The sequence below is a fragment of the Danaus plexippus genome (genome assembly GCF_018135715.1).
Source record: "Danaus plexippus chromosome 29 unlocalized genomic scaffold, MEX_DaPlex mxdp_36, whole genome shotgun sequence".
Classification (NCBI taxonomy): Eukaryota; Metazoa; Arthropoda; class Insecta; order Lepidoptera; family Nymphalidae; genus Danaus; species Danaus plexippus.
In genome coordinates, this window is record NW_026869857.1 from 242,733 (window position 1) to 266,884 (window position 24,152).

General features: G+C 38.5%; 1 protein-coding gene across 1 annotated transcript; it reads right to left on the bottom strand.

Annotated features, from left to right (window-relative positions):
* Nucleotides 1-1,295: 1,295 nt before the first annotated feature.
* On the bottom strand, nt 1,296-23,594 carry LOC116776849 (AT-rich interactive domain-containing protein 5B-like). The gene is made up of 13 exons (XM_032670113.2): nt 23,422-23,594; nt 19,926-20,067; nt 19,486-19,595; nt 8,367-8,571; nt 7,946-8,121; nt 7,573-7,746; nt 7,145-7,292; nt 4,543-4,666; nt 3,923-4,347; nt 3,713-3,819; nt 3,494-3,560; nt 2,284-2,399; nt 1,296-2,206 (listed from the first exon to the last, which is right to left on the bottom strand). The coding sequence occupies exons 1-13, from the start codon at nt 23,440-23,442 to the stop codon at nt 1,385-1,387; spliced, it is 2,637 nt and encodes an 878-aa protein (XP_032526004.2). The 5' UTR covers nt 23,443-23,594; the 3' UTR covers nt 1,296-1,384.
* Nucleotides 23,595-24,152: the final 558 nt, after the last annotated feature.

Consider the following 24,152-nt stretch of genomic DNA (forward strand, 5'->3'; position numbering starts at 1 on the left):
TGTGGCTTTGCTTGTATAATTTATAAACACACAGAATATTGGATCGCAAACGTGTCATAAATACATTGAAAGTATATATTTTTATTGTAATTTCCTTTTGAGTAATATCACGTAATATTTTTGAAGAACTTGCATTAGATTATTCTATATCGGTGTTTCGTTGCCACGGACGGACAGGTTCTGTGTTTTGTGTAGTATATCCTGTTTACGGGAAGTGTCGTGATAAGTGCACGTGACCTTGACGGGTTCACGAACAGAGTTACAAAATAAATACGTGATTAATACATTATCAGCGGGTTTACGCAGCGTGCGCAGGAAACTAATGTCTGAGAATTATGATACAAATATATATTACATGGAAATATATTATTAGTATGTGATAATACATTTACGACTTCCCGTTGATTTGAATTTATCGTTTTTTTTTTTAATTTTTTGTTGTTTATTTTAGATAACAGATGGCGTTGTGTCTCTATACGAACTTTTTTTTTATAGTCCAAGATCCCGCCGCAGGGTCGGGGCGTTCCTAGATCTTTGCTTAAAACCAGATTTTTGTTTATTTACGATTACGACAATATTCATTCACTGGGCGCCTGACAACTTTTGGCCGCCATTATTTTTTATTGATTCCCGGTAAAACTTTTAGATTAATTATTTTTTAAGTAACTAACGTCTGCATCACGGTAATCAATGTGAGGCTTCTAAAACCCTCGCTCGCCGTTGTCCGCCTGCGGGCTGGGCGCGCCTCTCCGCCGCCGGGGTGGTGCTGATGTACTTATAATTATAAGTCAAATTGAAGCTATTTTTTTTCTTCTATTAATTATCATATATGATTGTTTAGTTAAATCTGGTGACAAGGGTTCCCGGGAGACACGACTCCAGCGCAAGTTGAGAGCGTGCTATCCTCATATACATTACCGTGATGCAGACGTTAGTTTATTTAAAACCATTTTTTCTTACCGGGAATCAATAAAAAATAATGGCGGCCAAATGTTGTCAGGCGCCCAGTTAATGAATATTGTCCTCATTGTAAACAAACAAAAATCCGGTTTTAAGCAAAAATTAATGGACGCACCGTCCCTGCGGCGGGTCCTCGTGCCGTCCCAGCGTCTTAAAGCTCATCATGTTTCTCTCGGCCGTCTTTTGGAGGTTTTTGTTGTCATCTTGATACTCACGGACAGCTGCCGAGGCTCTTTCCCGCCAAAATGTGACGAGATTTGTCGTTTGTTGAGATCTAAGTAGACTGTCCGAGCCCGGCTCACAGACTAAAGTTATATCAAAGGAAGCTCAGCAAATAAAACTGTTTCGTATCATTTATTTGTACAACAACTGCGACAACTTGACTATTTACAATGAGTTAATCCTAGTAACGAAGGTTGCGGAGTTAGTTCTTGGTGGTGGGCGTGCTGAGCAGGCCCGGGTAGCGCAGCTGGCCGGCCACGAGGTCGCGGTACAGCGCCAGCTGGCGCGGGTCCAGGCCCGGCGCGCCCCGCAGGAACAGGCTGTAGGGCTCCACCGGCGGCTCGGGCCGCGCCGGCGACGGCTTCTTGGGCGGCGACTCCTGCGGCGGAGTCTTCGACGACACGAACTTGCCGTTGGAGGACCTCTTCTGCGGCCTCCGGGGCGGCGTGTGCGACTTGTTGACGAGCGTGATCTCCAGGTTGGAGCCCACGACCGCCTTGCCGTCCACCAGCGAGTAGCTGCTGGCGAGGCTCTGCGGGCGGGGGGCGGGCGGCAGGCGCACGATCTCCACGGCCGGCTTGTGTCCGGGCCGCGTCTTGCAGGTGAGGTCCAGCACGTCCAGCGGCGCGGCGGGCGCGGGCGCCACGCTGCGCTGCGGCTTGACGGGCGTGCCCTGCAGCACGTGCGGCGGCGGCATGAAGGGGTCCTTGGGGTTGCCGTACACCGTCTTCTCCGGCCCGCACGAGCCGAACGCCGAGGACGCCTGGATGACCTTCGGCGCGGGCGCGCCGTTGGGGTAGCTGGGGATGATGTTGTACATCTGGAACAGCGACGCCTGGCCCATGATCTGCTGCACGGGGTTGAGGAGCAGCGGCGCGGGCGGCCAGGCGGGCCCCGGGGGCACGGCCGTCACCTCCAGGCCGCGCTCCTTGAGGATGTCCAGCTTCTTGTTCTTGATGGCCTGGGGACTCTCCGGGTACTCGTCCAGGTCTATGATCTCCGGACTCTTGGGCTTGTAGGGCACCTGGACAGAGATACAATTCATACGTTAGGGCCGTGTGACTCGCGACGCTCCGGCGTCTCGTCGCACGCTGCTGGTACCTCTACGATGTCGTCGTCGTTGGCGGTCGGCGTGGGCGGATGGTGGATCCCGAAGTTGTTGACGACGCTGGTGATGGAGGGCGGGGACGAGCTCTCCGCGGGCACGGGGTTGGGGGCTGGGGAGAGATGAGACTTGATAAATACACTTACAAATGCAGAGTGTGTCGATGGCCGTGGATATAGTACTGCAGGAATTAATCTTCCCTGGGACACAGCGGACCAGCTGCGGGTCCGTCGCCAGCCGCATCGTCCAGATACTAATGATATGATCTCAATATTTCCTGTACTTTAAAACCGTTAGTTCCGGTTGGAACACCGCGCGTGATCACCGATGTGACCTCTACCCTAGGCGCCTCTCCCTTCTTCGATCATCTCCTCAGCTGAAGCTTCGTTTCTTGACATCAATAACCCCTTACACCGACCACTCGTCTGAGAGCTGGTTGACTCGCTCTTCTTCTGTTATCACGCTCGTCTCCTCTGTCAGTAGTGACTTCCTCCATTTCCTGTTCTTCCAGACCGAGTCCCCTGAGGTGCTCTCATCAGCGTCTCTAAAGTTACGGTCGCAAGACGATCTCGTTCTCGTAGCGATGCTGACAGTGACGTCTTCCGTCATGAGTTACACCTCTCATGACTACGGACTCCTCTCACGACTTCTGCTCATGATACTCCAACGAAGACCTGCTTCCCTTCCAGGTGTAGTTTCAGCCTCCGACGAGTCTAACATCCTGGTGTTGTGTTCTTCTCCGTGCGGCCGTGATGCTCTCCCTCAATTACTTCCATCAGAGCTCCTCGAGAGTGTCCAACTTACTGCAAGGCAGCGCTTGGTAACTCGCCCGCGAACTCTGGTCCAGGCTGAGCTGGGCATCAATTTGTCCAACAGCGCAAGTCATTTCAGTCTTATTAGTTAATCTTTGCCTCCACTTCGCGTCACACTTCGCGTCAGGAGCTCATTGCAGAACCACCAGCGTCTCGTCTTTCTTCAGCTTATCGTCACTTGTCCATACGTTTAGAGCTGCTACTTCTGCAACAGCTTGATGCTCAGTCCTCGGTCAGCCGAACACAACCCTACCAGTTGCTGATGTATGGCCCTGGATGAACCGAGGACAGTTCATGCAGACTCCATCCACGACCTGTTTTATTCTATTTTTTCTTGCAATTCTTCAAATGTATGCGCGAGTGTGTGTGTGTGTGTGTGTGCGTGTATACTCACTGGTGGGGGCGGTGGGGGGTGCTCGGGTGGTCTTCACGCGAACAGCGCGGAGGGAACTGCGCGGTTTCTGAAATATAACAAGTCGGTGGTTGTTATGGGACGGGACAAACGAACACACACGTCTGCGCCGCGCTCTGATCGGCAGCTACTTTGGATATAACTGTGAGCTGAACCTTGACCTCGGCCCTCTAACCCATGAGTTGTCTTTACCCTACACACCTGGTCGCTGTTGGTGTGCCCGTTCGTGTATTTATCTCCTAGCGAGGACAGGCTCGTGAGGCTGTCCGGCGCCGACAGCTGTTGCAGGAAGCGGGTGTCGGAGTTACCTGGTGGATGAAGAGGTCTTCATATTAACATCGGACTAATCAATACATTGACGGTGAACACAGGATCTATGACCCTGGGATGTTGAGTCTCGTGATGGCGTACCCAAGTTTAACTTCTGCGCCAGCTCGTTAAAGAACGCGGACCCCACGCCGTCGTTGTCCAGGCCCATCTTGTTCTGCAGTCCAGGCTCTATCAGCTTCTCCACGGGCTTGACGAAGATCTTGGCCGGTTTCTCTTCTTTGGGCAGCGAGTCCAGGAACTCCCTGTTCAGCTCCTCGGCGGGTTTGGACGTAATGTTCAGTTCTTTAGTGATCTCTCCAGTTTCGTTGTCCAACACCAGGTTCTCTGGTCTGGGCGAGGGTGTGCGGAGCGTCTTGGCGGGCAGCTCCGTGTGCCCGGGCGTGTCCCTCGCCGGGGAGTCCGTGACGTCGATGGTGTCTATGGTCTTAGCTCCGTCTATGATGCCGTTCATCTTCGGATACTTCCTGCCGTTCCACCGCTCGTGGTTTTCGTATTGGAGGAGATATCTGGAATTGAAGTTTTTTATCAAAAATTATAAAGATCTGATTGATAGTAACGAATGATACTCTTCAAAGTCATCTGAAGATAATGAGTTTGGGACACCTTGATCCTGGCGGTGTCTGGTGACATTCATCCAAACTAAATATTTCATCGTGAGCGTTAGTGTGAGTGCGTGTCGATGTGTGTGTCTGTTTTCATACCTCTCGTATATCCGTCGTAGTGCGGGCGCGTTTTCCCGGTATCTTTCCCGCCACGCGCCCGCGCGACACGCCGCCGCGAACCCCCCGGATGACCACACCCAGGAGTACAGCGACCGGAGAGATACTGAGGACCAGGGACACTATACAGTGTTGGACACGAGGGAGACTAAACACACACGGACACGAGGGAGACTTTACACACACGGACACGAGGGACACTTAATACACACGGACACGAGGGAGACTATACACACACGGACACGAGGGAGACTTAACACACACGGACACGAGGGAGAGTATACACACAAGGACACGAGGGAGACTATACACACACGGACACGAGGGAGACTATAAACACACGGACACGAGGGAGACTATACACACACGGACACGAGGGAGACTATACACACACGGACACGAGGGAGACTATACACACACGGACACGAGGGAGACTATACACACACGGACACGAGGGAGACTATACACACACGGACACGAGGGAGACTATACACACACGGACACGAGGGAGACTATACACACACGGACACGAGGGAGACTTAATACACACGGACACGAGGGAGACTTTACACACACGGACACGAGGGAGACTATACACACACGGACACGAGGGAGACTTAATACACACGGACACGAGGGACACTTAATACACACGGACACGAGGGAGACTATACACACACGGACACGAGGGAGACTATACACACACGGACACGAGGGAGACTTAACACACACGGACACGAGGGAGACTATACACACACGGACACGAGGGAGACTATACACACACGTACACGAGGGAGACTTAATACACACGGACACGAGGGAGACTTTACACACACGGACACGAGGGACACTTAATACACACGGACACGAGGGAGACTATACACACACGGACACGAGGGAGACTTAACACACACGGACACGAGGGACACTTAATACACACGGACACGAGGGAGACTATACACACACGGACACGAGGGAGACTTAACACACACGGACACGAGGGAGAGTATACACACAAGGACACGAGGGAGACTATACACACACGGACACGAGGGAGACTATACACACACGGACACGAGGGAGACTATACACACACGGACACGAGGGAGACTATACACACACGGACACGAGGGAGACTATACACACACGGACACGAGGGAGACTATACACACACGGACACGAGGGAGACTATACACACACGGACACGAGGGAGACTATACACACACGGACACGAGGGAGACTATACACACACGGACACGAGGGAGACTATACACACACGGACACGAGGGAGACTATACACACACGGACACGAGGGAGACTTAATACACACGGACACGAGGGAGACTTTACACACACGGACACGAGGGAGACTATACACACACGGACACGAGGGAGACTTAATACACACGGACACGAGGGAGACTTAATACACACGGACACGAGGGACACTTAATACACACGGACACGAGGGAGACTATACACACACGGACACGAGGGAGACTATACACACACGGACACGAGGGAGACTTAACACACACGGACACGAGGGAGACTATACACACACGGACACGAGGGAGACTATACACACACGTACACGAGGGAGACTTAATACACACGGACACGAGGGAGACTTTACACACACGGACACGAGGGACACTTAATACACACGGACACGAGGGAGACTATACACACACGGACACGAGGGAGACTTAACACACACGGACACGAGGGAGAGTATACACACAAGGACACGAGGGAGACTATACACACACGGACACGAGGGAGACTATACACACACGGACACGAGGGAGACTATACACACACGGACACGAGGGAGACTATACACACACGGACACGAGGGAGACTATACACACACGGACACGAGGGAGACTATACACACACGGACACGAGGGAGACTATACACACACGGACACGAGGGAGAGTATACACACACGGACACGAGGGAGACTATACACACACGGACACGAGGGAGACTTAATACACACGGACACGAGGGAGACTTAATACACACGGACACGAGGGATACTTAATACACACGGAAACGAGGGAAACGTAATACACACAGACACGAGGGAGACTATACACACACGGACACGAGGGAGACTATACACACACGGACACGAGGGAGACTATACACACACGGACACGAGGGAGACTATACACACACGGACACGAGGGAGACTATACACACACGGACACGAGGGAGAGTATACACACACGGACACGAGGGAGACTATACACACACGGACACGAGGGAGACTTAATACACACGGACACGAGGGAGACTTAATACACACGGACACGAGGGATACTTAATACACACGGAAACGAGGGAAACGTAATACACACAGACACGAGGGAGACTATACACACACGGACACGAGGGAGACTATACACACACGGACACGAGGGAGACTATACACACACGGACACGAGGGAGACTATACACACACGGACACGAGGGAGACTATACACACACGGACACGAGGGAAACTAAACACACACGGACACGGAGAAAATTATTATTAAAATATTAAATAATATAAGTATATAAATTAATTACCATTTTTATAGCTGTGTGGGACTTTCACAGTTTCATTCTTCTCCTTGAGGAACTCCTTCAGTTGTTTCATGAACTGCTGGTCCTTCTCCGAGTCCTCGTCTTCGCTGATCTTCTCTGGACCGTTTCGGAGTGATATCCTCCGAGGTGTCTGGAGTGAAGAGAGTCAAGGTTAGGAGCAGACGGTACTTGTAGTCATGTGGATATTTATCATGATGATATCACGATATATATCATGGAGTTGCTTCCTCATAAGACATCGTATCAGGCCGCGGACACTGCTGGTGTCGATGGAGTTTTTAGTCAAAATTTTCTTTTCGGCACCTCTAGTTAGTAAAACTCCAGGCGCTGGATTGAGAGGAACATGCTCCCGTCCACGACTGGTCCGATGTCGATGGTGTTTCCTCTACACATATGGTGACGTCACTCACCCGGGTCTCGACAGCGTCACTGTCACTGGAGCGCGAGTCGGGCGATTGGTCGGGCGACCGGTCGCGCGACCGCGCCGCCCTTCTCCGCCGACCCCGCGGACGACCTTTCAGTTTAGGAGCTAGGTGGTTACAGACGAACTCATGACCTTCCAGTTCCGGGTACTCGAATGTGTCCTGGAATTGAATAGATTTGAGTTTAAATCACTGATGTTATTTAACTAGATTTTGGGATATCGTTTCCGAGGCCCATGGACCCTCGCAGAAAATAAAGAGCTTTATATTGTAAGTGACCGTGGTGCTGGAAAAATACAGAGATATCCACAACAAGTAACAGTTCTGCAGACACCTTCTGAAGCGTGTTTCCATGTCGTACCTTACAGTACAGTATCCTAGTGTTCCTGGTGGGCGCGGCGTATCCGCCCAGCGCAGCCACCAGCGAGTCTCTGAGCCAGGCGGCCTGGATGCCCTCCAGGCGAGCGACCAGGGCCCGGTACCGGCAGTACCGGGGGTACGAGAACACCACCACGCCAGGCTCGTCCACGTCCACCGCTGATGAGGAACAGGGTTTATACAGTAGAGAAACATCGAACCTACACAGGAGCCTAAGGATGAGTTCATACTGTGGTGTTGGACGATGAGAACTCGTAGTAGGGATACAGTTACTGCTTTACAATCATATCATTACGTTTTAGGAGGCTCATGGCAGATGAGAGCTGCTGGAATCAGTCTTAAGGTCTGTCAGTTCAGGTTGTGGGGAATGTCCGGTCTCGGTTAGAAAAACAAAATATATTCACTGATGGAGCTCTTCTCTCTCTCGACGTCGCTGAAGTCCAGCTTGGTGTGGTGCAGGGGGGCGGAGTGCCGGGGCTCCGCGGGCGGCGCGCAGGCCCCTCGCCACACGGCCCGCAGCCCCCACCGCCAGCCCGCGCCGCTGCACACCCAGCTGAGGAGCTCCTCCGCCCTCAAGACCACCTTATCATTGATAGCGAGCACCTCGTCCTGCGACACGACAGCTTTATGGTCACACTAGTTCGCAACCCCGAGCCGGGCCACTTGGACTTCGGTTTGAGGTTCGAAAACGAATTACTATGTATACTTAAATAGAATAATCTCCCGACTGACCGGTGGCGCCACCTATGGTCTAAGACGCGGGACATCGTACCAAATACATTGCTGCGGTCTCTTTAGGGAAGTGACCGGAACTAATGAATAAATCTACACGTAATTTGTCTCCGTGTATCTCTGTATATCCCCGTGTATCTCTGTATATCCCCGTGTATCTCTGTATATCCCCGTGTATCTCTGTATATCTCTATATCTTTGTATTTCTAGGTGTCTTTGTGTCTCGTAAAAAGATATTATACCAAATAAATTAATTAAAAAGTGTGTGAGTGTATGAGTGTGTGCATATGTGTGCGTGTTGTATGTACAGCATGAAGTGAAATCAATGTATATAATATGAATGCGATGTTTTGTTTGTGTTCATACAGGGTGTGTTAGCTACAACTACTGTTATATATTTATTAATTATTATTATTACGGCGCGTGTGTGTGAACACGCTGTATACACACACACACACACACACAATTGATGGCTCGATCTATTCGGTGCAACAACCCTTGGAAGGTTGAGGACACACCGGGTGATATATATATATAAATTATATCTGTCAAGTAAATTTAAGTTATACAATAAACGAAAATATATTTGACATTGTATATACAACATACATATATATGCAAAAACAAAACTATATATATATAAAAAATAATCGTGTGAATTTTATTATTATTTATTTTTTTTGTATTTTAATAACTATCGTATATATTATTTCCTGCGCCTCAAACTTATCTTTATTTTATCTTTTTATCGAAACATTAAAGACCAGTTCGTTAAATAAAATGTGAAATATTTTCACACACGATTAATAAAACGGCGCTTAAATCCGACTTTCACTTCCACAGACATTTCCTTTCGGACGACTTAAGTGTATTTATAGCTTTAAAATAAAGAAAAATATTAGTTTTAGTTAATGTAGATAATATTAATGATTTAAAATACAACAGGAGTTAAAAAAAAAAAATTAAAAACTATATAATATAATGGAAATACTTAATTAAGGAATTAATTCTCATTGCTAGAGCGGCCGACTATAACAATGGGCTTAAAACGTGAGAATTGAATAATTAATAACGTTTAGTTAAAATAAATCAAACTAATTAGTTGTAAAATATTACACACGAATAATAAAACGCTCCCGGTGTGCCCTCAGCCTACACGACATAAATTCTCAATAACGCAAAATGGAGGCTCGGGGGAGGGGGAGGCGCAGGGACGGACTCGGGCCGGCCGAATATATATATATATTATAATTATCATTGTTTGTTTGTTTGTTTATGTATATATATAATTTCAATGCGTAGTATTGATAGTTTTATTTCACTCAAAAAATAAATAGATAGATGACTAAAACATACTATTCTAGTGTAAACAAAAGAAATTATTTAAATGAAACTAATATTTTTGTGAAATTCACATCTCGTCCGCCTGTGATCACGATCGCTGAAAAGTAACCGAAACGTCGGGAGTGTGTAGTCTTAACCAAAAATAAAATCCGCGTAGTACATCCGAAAAAAATATAAGTTTCATTTAAATGAATAAAACTCGCGAAAGTCTTAGATCTCATAAGAGAAATTAGTTTCAATAAAAAAATTATCTATACATATTACGGTTTACTCATTAACAGATAATAACAAAAGCACATACTCAAATGAAAAACATTTTTAGTTTTAAAATTCAACGAAACTCAAAAAATAATAATAAAAAAACAAAATTGTTTACGGGTCAATGAAATAACCTTGGAGTTTTTAATAACTTTTGAAGGAAATGACGCAATTAATGAGAAATATTATAGTTGAAGGTACAAACAAACAGGCGGGATATATATCTGTATGTATGTCTGTTTTTTACTCTTTGTAAGTAACGATTTAAATATAAAACTATACACACACACACACATATATATATATATATATATATATATGTATAATTTTAAAATTTTGCAAAAAAAAAATTGGACACAATACGACCCTGGAGAAAGCAGTGAAAGATGAGAGCGGGTCAACAGCGACCAGGACGTCTTGATGTTTGAAAATAAAAAATAATTTAATTTTGATTATTTCAAAATTCATTCATATGTATGTCTTATCGCTCGGATGCAGCTCTGCGTTACTCCGAAACTAGTTGTTCCTTATCACAGCTGTAGCGAAACAATCTAACAACAGAAAAATTTAAAGGAAACCAATAAATTATTTTCCCAATAATATATTTTTTTGTGTTTCATGTAAATCTACTACAATACAGCCTCTCGCGATAACCTAGCCAAATAACAAAGTCTAACAATGAATTAGATTATGCGGAGAATAGTGAATAAATGCGAATACAATATTTATGTAATAAAAAAAATATTTACAGAACATAAAAATAATAAAATGAGAATTATATCGAAGCAACATAAACAAGTGTTTTGTAGAAAAGACAAACAAACAAACAGACATGATGTAACTACATGTCGTTATTGGAGTGAGTCAGTGAGTGCGAGCCAGCGCCAGCGGCCGGTTTAATGCGAAACACATTTTATTTAACTTAATACAGGAAATTAAAAAATACATTAACATAAACCCGGCCAAATAAGAAACAAATACACGAAACTTGACATAGATATATAAAGAAAAATATTTACGACATCCTAACTATAATACGAGATTTCTAAGTCATGTCTAAATCTCGACTCGAATTCCACGTCAATTGACCATCCATCGCACATTGTCTCCATAAAATCGTAACCGGAAATGACGAAACCAAAATAAATACTCATAAAAATATATATATATAAAAAAAATGTATCAAGATTATTCAATCGCGGTACACAACTGTTCACGAATGTTGTTCCAATAACCCAAAGGATGTAAGTAAGGATAGGTACAGGCCAATACCGACTTAAATTAAATAAACATAAGGTTTATATTCGCTTGTATAAAGAATAAACTCATACAACGCTCGCTGCAAAGGAACTTGGACTGTATGTGTAACGCATTAAGGTCGTATTCCCCATCGATGTTTGTATAACTTATTAATGCTGGCTTATATAGAATTTGAAGATTAGGAAACAGTTTTTTTCTTCTTTTTATTTTTTTCCACCAACGGCCCGCAACACAACACGTTTGTTCCGGTTCTGTTTTCGAAATTCGAATTTTAATATTTGATATTAAATATTTATTAATATTAAATATTAAATATTTGTTAATATTTAAATAGAACACCTTGTAAATAGTGTGATGGACGAGTGTTGATCCTTTAGAACGTTAATTTATAAAAAAAGAATCTAGAATTAAAAGTACGTCAATTGACTATATTATAACGAGTACTGAAACGATCATCTGCTTAACTGATCGCCCCCGACTCTGTTTGTCGTATAACTCGAAGCGCGGTATTCAAACATTAATTGTCCGCCGGCTCCGTGCGTCACAACAATACTTATAGATTTGGTCATGGAATGGAAATTTCGGTAATAGGCGAACACAGACGGACAGACTACACTATGTATATATATAGATATTCGTAGCAGAATAAATACTTGCATTACCATAAAAACCATTCGAAAACTATTTATCAGACGACCTTCTGTTTTTATCACAACAATTATTTTTATGTTAATTGTAAAGTTAAATTTGTTTTTTAATTAAAACTAACGGGTTCTATTCCCGACTCAACTCAGCACGTGTCACGCTATATACATGGTGTATAATGAACATATTACATTCAGTCGAACACAAACCCCGTTTCTACGCGGTCGGTTAAACTCAACAAACAAACAAACACGCGGCACACATTATGTCACATTTATGTTTATCGATTCAGTTTTAACTAATAATAGAATCGGAGCTTGGAGCGAGGCGCGGACGGAGAGACCCGTGTAATAAATAGCATTAGATAAATTATATTTGTACGTTTATTAAAACCTTTAATATATATAATATATTAAAATTGAATTTATATAAAAGAAAATGAGTTTGTTAAATTATAGTAATAATGAAATATTTACTAAACAACCGCCGCCTCCCGTGTGCGCTCGCTCGGAGCCGGCTCGGCCTGAACGAGATGTTGATTTGTGTTCACCAAATGTTTGTTTGTTACGAGATAATGAGTGTGCGAAATGAGTATGAGTATAAGTATGAGTAAAACCCTATTTCATATATATATATATTTATATATATATATATATATATATAAGATAAGTCTCTTATAACTTTATCAACGTCGTTAGATAACACGAAGTAAAAACGTTTAAATTCATCGAATAAGAAATATAATTATGTGTTTACATTAATTGAATTTATAATTAAGAATGAATTTTAAAGAAACTCAAAGGAAACAATGTAACTAACGGATATAGAACGATTGTATTGTTTTGTAATCGGACAGGTTACCTTACTGATATATACATATATAAGAAACAACATGGTTATAAGTGTTTTTTATATGTGAAAAAAAAACACGCATACATACATACATACATACATACACACACACGTGTATATATATTTTAATTATAAATAGTAAAATAAATTTATTATATATACAAAGTATCAAGCGGTGTCGGTCGCTCTATAAGGTCGGATTCCGTCGCGCGTCGCTTACGAAACGCTAGTACGCTCCACGAGCAGAGAGACGCTCGGGAACATCGACGGCTTAAAATTTAATGTACATCGTTATATAAGTGTACGGACATTATGAATATACATATGTATATAGATATTTATAGTACATATTAAATATAAAATATACATTCAGTGCACTTCACATATATGTTAGTAATTTATATTAGATCGATACGTTATTAAAAAAATTAATAATTTGATGGGAATTAATTATTTTTTATTATGTACTAGGAATGTTCACGAGCGTCGTTATACTCGCGGGCCGTGCTAAGTAAAGCAAGCAAACGAAGCAGACCCGAGGGCACAGGGCTGGCGCTATCACAAAGTTAAATAATATTAAAATATAAATATTAGATTATTATTTAATGTAATAATATATACATATAAAGACAAACATTTAGAGTAAAGAGGTCTTTAATATAAAACTTTCTTTAAAACATTTTTTTTACACACATTTATATTTTCAATAACTCTATATATAACAAACGTGAAGTTAATATGAAATAAAAATCATAAAAAAAAATAATAGCAAATTAATTACATTAAAATAACACGAGAACAGTCGCCAGCCCTGATCACTATCCAAGTATGCGCCGATATTTTTTTCATTGAGAACAGGAAACTGTAGAGCCGTGCGAGGATGGATAAAATATACGAGCATAATGAAACACATTATATATTAATAAAAAAAAAAAACAAACTAATAAGAAAATTCAATATATATACATACATACAAACATATATAATATAATGATAATATTATATTTATATTTTTATATCAACTAACGACTCCATGCACGTCCTATATCTTCCGTCCCTCTCGCACCTCCCCCGAAAGGTTTAAACCGTGTGGTACTTATACGTATGGATTTGTTAAATAGATATTATACTATATATTAATTAGATCAAAAAAATTATGAAACAGACATACATACACACAACAGCGGTCCGTCGTATATATGTTATTTTTTAATGTTAGTATTATTTATTAAATATTACGGCCTCTATACGTATAGTATATATATACTATATATATATATATAGTTATTGACAAAACAATATTATAGTGACTAATTGTAAATAAATTTAATATATATTTTATATTTTTTTGCTTTTCGTTTTTTTTTTTTATAAAACGTCTCCGTTGGTATTACTTTCCTATTGTGGAGTGATATTTATACGACTGAGAGGAACACGGCTGCAACTCGCGTTATTATTATTATTTTTTTATTTCATTTGAAAAATTATTGTGATACAGTAAAATTTTTATTCGAGAATATTATTAGTCATATATTTAGGCACTATATGGTAATTTTGATATATTTCTTATAATAGATATTATTATTTATATAACTGTCAGTAATCTTATATATATCAGATAAATTAAAATAATTTTTAAATTAAATAATATATATATATTTTATTTTTGTAAGTTGCAATAATATTCTACTGAGCCAGTGAGCAACCTTTAATATACGCACACAGACACAGCGAAATTTATGCTCATATACTAAGAGCGAAAATGCTTCACACGACTCTGAGATCTAAATCCGTGGGATAAGACTGAAAATCATTTGGAGGGATAAATTTATTTGAGTCCGTTCGAAATTCAAAATTACTGCAGGTCGAGCGTGAGTCGAATCTCTAAACACAGATATGGGAATTAGAATCTTAACGCGCAGCCTTTACGGTTGAAATTAATATAACAATTATGTTATAATTAGATATGCTCACAGACCCCCCTACCACGACACGAGAACGATACACTAGCGATAAATATTAAATATTATTTTTAACCTTAACGCGATCCGATAAGGCTCAGTTTTAATTGCACCGAAGAGAGTGATGTAACGGTTTTTTTAAACTTTTAATAATCTAGGTTTAGAAATTTCGAGAATTCACAATAGATTTTTATTAAAGTGAAATTACTGTGAGGAACATTGAGGCTGAATGATTCAGACCTTGGCCTTATAACTTGTTTAAATAATAAAATATCTTATTATATACATATATATATACATAATATATATAATATATACATATATAATACATGTAGTTAATATTCTTATTGTAAATCGATTCCACGTTATTTGTGAATCGGTTAAATAAATTAAAAGTCCATTAAATTATAATTGAAATGTATTTTCAAACAGCGAGATTACTATCGATTCTAAAATGGCGCCAGGCTCATTTACACCATACGACGCGGGGGCCACGACTTATCGCTTGCTATTTCTTTGCTATATACGTATACGGAATGTACGTCATGTAAATAAACATACACGCGGAAATAATTAAATATATGTATTGTTTAAATAATATATAAAATATTTTTAATAGTTTTCAAGCTTGTATACGTGTAATTACACGATATGGTCTTATCACCACACGACACGACATGTCGTGGGGTCGGACGCGTCCTCGGGACTGTAATCCGTGAACGTTGCCAGCCCTGTGCTGTGTCGCTGTCAAATAATTGTCGGACTCTGCATGTGTGGAGTTGTATTGATTAAAAAATCAATTATATTTACATACATATAAACATATATATATATTATCAGTTATTTAAGATTAAATTTATCGAAATCTAAATTAAATATTTCAGATATATTATAAATTTGCTGCAAAACGAATTAAAATAGAATTAGTATCCGTGGAATTATTTTTTCGTGTTTCACGTACAACTCAGTAAGCGGTGACGTCGACCCCGGGCTGTTATCATTGAATATATCCACATACGCTTAACATATACTATGTTAGTTATTTAATTCTAGTATTTGCTTCGTGATGAGTTAAATATGACGTCATAAATAATAAATAAACGATATCATATAATTTAGAAACTAATTAATAATTAATTTAACGAATTAATGTCATTATTTATGGACATAAAGAAATTTTAAATCCAGCCCTCGTGTTATGAACAGTTTGTGAACAGAGAGCCGCGCCTTATCGCTGGTTACAAGTATTTCAATGTATTGGACTCAAAATTATCGTTGAATTGAAAAGTTACAGATATCAGCGGAGTTATATTCATACACTTAATTTACGTATACACATATAATATATAGATCCTTATATATAACATACGAGGAATTGTTATGATAGTTTAGTTATAAGTCTTAGTTTAGTGATTTTGTTTAGGGTATAAGATAAAACGGACACACAAACTAATTAAAGTATCTAAAGTAGTTAAAGTATAAATATTTAAAAAAAAACTTTTTATTCATTTCGTCTAATGAAAATAATATTAATGTCGCTTATTTGTGTACAAAAAACACGGTTATCTTATCAGCTCGGTCGCTGACGGTTGATTAGTGCGAGTTGGCATCGGAATTAAACTTCAAACTGTTCGTCGCGACAGTTTAAAATTTAATAATAAATTAAAATTTAAAATATTTCATATCTGTATGACTGTAGTCGAGAAGTACTGTACAAAAAAACTGAGAAACTGTTGGTTTATAGTATGATAGAAACTCGGAGTAAGTAAACTTATTTACAGTGGGCTTTATGCTTCTATCAACCTACTCCACCTTACCGCAAGTCTTCATCGCCACACTAAATACTTAGCGTTTCCTGTTTCGTATTGAAATATAAACAGAAAAACTGTTAACTCCCCGTTTGTAGTGCGGATGAGATCTCGGACTAAGCATACAAACATAGCGAGTGTACGTTAAACGCGCGACTGTAAGTTAGTCCGTTATCAATTATTTACAGAACGAGCAAGCGATAAGATAAACACGAACAGAGAAAGGTTCGAGGAGGGACAATGAGGTCCGCAATAATCATTTACGTTAAACATTAAATAAAACACACGTTTGTATGTATTTGAAATCCAATTTCTTTCACACATCATCCTTCATATTAATTCATAAAACTATATTTTTTTATGACGTCATCATTATTTTCCAAAATAAAGAAAAAATCTTAAAATTATTATATATATGGAGTCGACTCCACACCACGCTCTGTCCGTCGGTGGAGCGCATCGCGGACTTATTGTGGAGGGCCGAGAGATCTTGATACTTTAATAATAGTTTTTAATAATAATAATAATTAAAAATTGATAATAAAAAGCAAAATAACTGAATAGTTACAAGCTTCATATTGCAATGCCGAGTGGAGACGGATGCAGGTGTATGTATGTATCACACAAACAAATAATTTCCGTCGCCAATTAAGCGACCGGCCATTACCGCGGAATCTATTTTTAATTTAAACCTCACCAGCGGAGTCGTAATTAGAATATTTCAATATAAAAGTAATTAATTGTTGGTACATTAAACGTAATTAATAAGTTATCAGAAACACATTATACAATGTGAATGTCTTGTTGTATGTATACAGGCTCTGCCGACGGGTTTGCTCGTTTTAAAGTTATATTATCAAATATGTTTCTTAAATACGATATATATATATATGTGTATTTATGTTCTGAGTATCAAAATATAATGGCCGCTCTATAGAATCCCATAATGTACTACAATTACTTGAACCGTCTATTATTCAATATTCGACCTTACTACTAGGTGATAAGATACAGTACAGACCGAGTCTTCGCAGTTGGAGATAGGAGCTGGTGCAAGTGTGGAATAAATAACATTAATTTATTATCAATAAAAATATTTTATGTAATATTATAAATTATTTACAAATTAATAGCACATTGCAAGGAAAATTAACAAAAATTGCATGGAAATATTAAATACTTTCGTCTTAAATATATATATATATATGTATGTTTTTTTTTTCAATAATATAATATAATATATATATTTATATCTTTACCCTGTAATCATACCTATACAGGATATTAATTCACTTCAGGAATATTTGCGTCTAATAATAATCAAACATTAGAACCCATACAATAGATGAGACGCGTTTCGCCTTTCACTTGGACCACCCTCCGTAATTTCATCCATGAAATAGTTGGCGTTACCAAATAGGGATTAGAGCGGGACGGCGCTCCACGTGCGAGAGGGACGGACGTATATGATGTTCGTAGAAACAGATTTTTGAGGTTTACATAGAATGAGTGTTTTTTTCATTGGACTCGGCGTGTTGTTCGATTTTCAAAATTATTATTATTTTTAATATATTTTTTTTTTAGTTTCGCGTTTCATTTTGTTAGCGGCCAGGTTTATTTTTTTTTTTAATTCGTAATTCGAACAATGGATTAATATCGATACTGCCCGAGATGTAACGTCAGCAGAGATAATGAATGTCACTTTAAACACATGATTATAGTTGCTCAATTGATTTATTGAAATTAAATTATTTTGTTTTTCCGTTTAATATAATGTTGGCATTTTTTTTATTGCCTTTTTAATGATGATAATTAGTATTAAGATTCCACACGTTATGACTGTTTCGTTTTCTACTTGTATGATATTTGTATAAAGTCCTTGAAGTCACGTGTCACAATGTATGAAATATCGGAGCATTTATTAACTCGGCTCTGGACGCGATGTCGTCCAAAAATTACATTTCCGATTTCGTTGTTTTGAATCGCTGGTTTGTTTTAAATTAACAAAATAATGGTTACTTATAAACAACAATGCTTATTTATCACAATTTTAATTTTCTCCGAATTATTGTCTTATTGGTTTGCACAATGATAATGTAATCTTCGGAATAAACGATAAAAAAAAATTGTATATCGCGTGGACAAAGCCGGGGTGCGCTGTTGATAAATTATGCCATTCTCTTCGACGACAACGAGCACTTTCGTCAAAATTTGCTGTCACTGAAGTTACAGAACTATTTTGTAACGGATATACAAACGTACATTTATTTAAGCATAGAAACGATAGCAAGTTATTTTCAATGTCATTTTATGAACAGCTAAGACAACAGCACTGCAGCTGTTCCATTGTTATGTAATTTGATTCATCAATGAATTATTCTTTGTTTTTATTGGTTTATTGATGTGTTCTAGAGATATTTATATTGCGATAAATAAATTACGATAATCGGGAACTTTTCTGCGCTCTGTTGTCCTCAAGCCCAGAATAAACGTGAGGGTAATTTTTTTTTTGTAGTTTAAAAAAAAATTTCAAAACTTTATAGAAGTTCAAAGTTCTTATAATATCAAAATTTCTAATAAAACAGACGGCCAACATCTACTCGTAAGTTTATAACAGGTAGAGGTAATTATTTGTAATTGCTATTAATATCCAAGCCCCTCACCTCCCCATGTGTGTTTCTTCCGTCGGGCGTGTTCTCCGGGAGGAAGTACAGCCTCAGAGACACCAGGGTCTGGTCCGACACGCGGTCCGTCCACAACAACTGGAGCTCGCCTGTGACAGAACAGATCTTGTCTTATGATTTCTGATACGAGAATCCAACAAACACATCACCAGAGACCAAAACACGGATTCTTATCAAATTAATACACTTCGGACAATTTGACAAATATAGATTAAGTTACAAATATTTTCTTTATATTTGACAATAAATAAAAATTACGTTTGAGCCGAGATAAATTACATTTTATCTAAATAAAGCTATTACTATAATATAAATATTGACTTAATTTGTTTTTAACATTAAAGTTAGTTTATTTTTCTTATCTATTCGTAAATTTTATACTTGAATTCCTGTTTAATTAAGGTTATGTTCATGTTTACCTATGGAGACCAGTTCCGAGTCCTGCCAGATCCTGACGAAGAAGAAGTCCCCGATAGCGACGATCCTGTCCCGGGGTCCCGTCAGACGGATCGCCTTGTAGAAGGTGTACTGTCCGTGATGTCCACACGGAGCACCCACCAGCTGAGAGGAGACACCGTGACACTTAATATAAACCATCCATCCGCTTTTCAAAACATCAATTATAATTTAGGCCAACGAGTATGAGTTTCCACACGTCTCTATTGTACTAATAACCCATAGCTTAATATTAAATATAAATGTGAACTATGAATGTTTCATAAGTGTATGATATTCTAATGATTTATCTCTTGATTGTCGCTTCTGTATTTATTCTTCTCCTCTAATCCACGCCATACAAGTGTATTATCTCAAAAGCATTTCTATTTCGGTGTTTGTTTGTTCGAAGCGAGTCGTGCGATTTAACTCTTTATTGAACGATCCGAACATTCCGCGATAGATAAAGAAAGATAACGGATGACACAAGTCATGTTTGTGTTTATACAACAAGTAATATAATTATACGATCCATTATAACTATTATAGTTATACGACGCTCGGTTCGCGTAAACCCAGCTCTCATTCCATTCGATTAAATAGACGATACGTAAATTTTATCCGAATCGGTCCAGCCGCTGTGACAGACGACATCAAAGCATGCAGTAAAGTTATGTTAAGGAATAATTAAATTCAAAATGAATTTCGACGTCATTCTTATGTTTTGTGAAAAAAATATTGAACAGATAAGACAATCGTATGATTAAACGAAAGTTGTGAGTAAGTTTGGAGAATTCCACGAAATATATTTTACACATTTGGTGATTTAAAATATTTGAGAGATGAATTATTTCCATTTAAGACACCAAACAAGATTAATACGTTAATAAAGTTATTTAAATATTTCAATAATAATCACACAAGCATTCGCTGAATTAAGAAATTTACAAAAGCCGATAAACTTTAATAGAATTTACTATATATTTTTGCAATTTACAGTTATTTGGGTCGAACGTAGATAACACGGGTTTTATTATTAGAAATCGGTTCAAGATAACATACAAAGTTAAGTTCTCAGCAAATACTATAATAAAAATTAATATTCTTAAATCGTTCGAAACGAAAAACAAAAAACAGGAATGCATTATAAAATTATGACAAAGCAGAGAAACACCAACAAACTCACCGGATGTAGCCATTCAGGGAGATACGGACAGCGAGGACTTACAGTATTATAAGATACACATACGACCGTTATTAATATTTAAATATAATATCTATAAATATATTAAATAATTTATTATGTGATTTTCACTAAATATATATACATATATAATAGATTTTTTTATTGTTTGATATATATAGTATTTTAAATTAAATAGGTAATATAGATATAATATTTTTACCAGTAAAGAAAAATAAATTAAATATATATATATATTATACATAAAATATATTAAAATAAACATATATAATAATTTAACATGCTGACGGTACGTAGCAGTGAATCAATAAAATAAAATTGAAGTGCAAGCGAGAAAGACATACGGAGGTTAATTAAAATAATAACATTATAATATAAGCGACAATATTAATACCAATATAAATGACATATGTATATATAAATATATATTACAACATACACACACACATATAGATATATATATATATCGTGTCACAGTAATAAGCAATAATCACATTAAGAATTAATAACTTTAATGTCCGCCATTTTGTTTTCGTCAAAATAGTTCTCGAACTAAAGCATAGCTTTTGTATTTAAAAGTTGTAAAATTATTCAAAAAATTACTCAATCCCGCGCGTGGACCTTATCACCGTACGATAGAGTCGGTTTCAGCTCGTTCCTTCTAACACTATCTCCGTCCCTCTCGCACCCGAGCGCTTCTCGTACTCCGTCCCTCTCACGTAAATCACGAAATCCACAGGGTTGAGATTTTAATAGAATTAATTTTATTTAATAAATGTTTAAAGTCTTTGAATTTTTTTTTTCATACCCAAATGAAACTTATTAAAAAAAAGCAGCTAGTGTTACAAGAATAACACTCATTTAGAAAATATTTTTATATAGAAAATATCAGTCCGTCTGTCAGTGAACATCGTCCAAACTAATGTTGAAATCGTCAACATTATTCTGATATATAAAAAAAATCATAAAATTAAATGCCGTTAAATTTATCAAAATATAATTCAAAGAACGGAAATAGATGAATAAATGATAACAATAAGCTCCACAATTAATTATACCATAATACGCGAGGACAAACATACATATAATTTAATAGTAAAAATAATAAAATATTATATTATATATATACGCGGAGTGCCAGCCCTGACCGACCCCATTACAATGTACGCCACATTAAGGGACAGATACAGAGGCTCTCAAACTTACAAAGAAAAACAAATAAAACGACTAAAATAATAAAATTAATATAAAAATCATAGAGAAATAAAATTATTGTATTAAAAATATTATAGTCTGAAAAAAAAAACGTAAACAATAAAGATATTTCTCTGTCATTACATGAAAATTATTTAAATTAGGTTACAATATCAATTATAACTACGAGCAAGCTAATAACATACACAATTACAGACTTATAAAGTCCCATTACGATGTTAATTAGATGAGATAATGAAACAAAATATACATATAAAATAATATATTACAAAATAATATTATAGTGAAGTTTGAGAAGCGCTGGAACTCATAAACTTATAGAAATATACAACGGGTACAGAACTAATGTTATAATGAAATAAAACTTAAACAGAATCTGAAAAATATGAATTATACGGAACCCGAGGTCCGCGGCGAGGACGGAGGAACCCCAGCCGGCGGAGATGAATAAATAGTTAATAACAAGATAAAAAAATTTGAATCAGTCGAGTTTACGTCAAAATGATAAAAAAATATAAACATATTGGCAAAAGAAATACTATCAGATGCCAGAGACGAGAGCAACACAAGAAAATATTACGTGAGGGTAGGTGGAGCAATTAAAAATAACTTAATGTGGAGAAAAATATGCAATCGAGGCGATACAGCTGAGACAGGCACACGAATTAACAACAACGGAACATAGGTTACAATAAAAATATCGAACAAACATACGTGCGAATATATGTATATATATGTGTAATAAAACAAAGACACGCGTCCACACTGGCCGAGGTATAAATAAACAAGCTAATTCAGATATGTACTAGATACGATACACATATCGATAGGCGAACGAAATTATATCGACCATATATTATAATGATATATAAAAGATCGATAGCGATCCATCGATACCAAGCGCGGCACAACACTAGCGCGACACCGGCCAGGGCTGGACTAATAACAATAATATTAATTTGTTAAACCAACTTCCTTCAACGTTAAAATATAAAATACATAAGGCACGACATATATATAATATAAGTCGTATATTATTAATATATATATAATATGTGTACCTTGTAAGACGGCTTCTCCATTGTAACACAGGTAACTGGTCACATGTCACTGTTCGATACGAGATGTGTCGAGAGTACGGACATCGAGTGTAACACGCACGAACACATACACAGAGCACACACTCGGCACGACCGGCCACGGCGGGAGTCGCGCCGCGTCTGACGGCTGACGGCCGGCCGCCCCGCGCCTCACACACGCACACACGGACAGTGTACAGACACGCGGAGAGACACGCACACCAACACACGCGGCTGATAGGGCTGGCGCTGGCGAGATATACGTGTATACACACACGTATACACATCACGATTAGAAATATAAGAAATTTAATTAAATATTAATACTGATAGATGGATATAAATATATATATTTAAATTTCATATTTATTATAAAGTAATGAAATATTATAAATATATTGCTAGAGTGTTGTTGATAAATCATATATAATTATATTGATATAAGATCTTCTTTCATATTGTTATACATGAATTTAATTTATTTACAATGAATACATTGTTTATATGAAGATAATGTGTGTATCAGCCCTGAGGCGGCGCCGCTAGGGCTGATACACACAAAATATACACAAATGAAAATAATACGCGAATTAATGTTATATACAAAAATAATTGCTCCAATATATTGTTCATATACATTATAAATTTAAAATAAAAAAATATTAAATCTCGTCAAATAATATTATTTATGTGCAAATTATTTTAAGAATTTA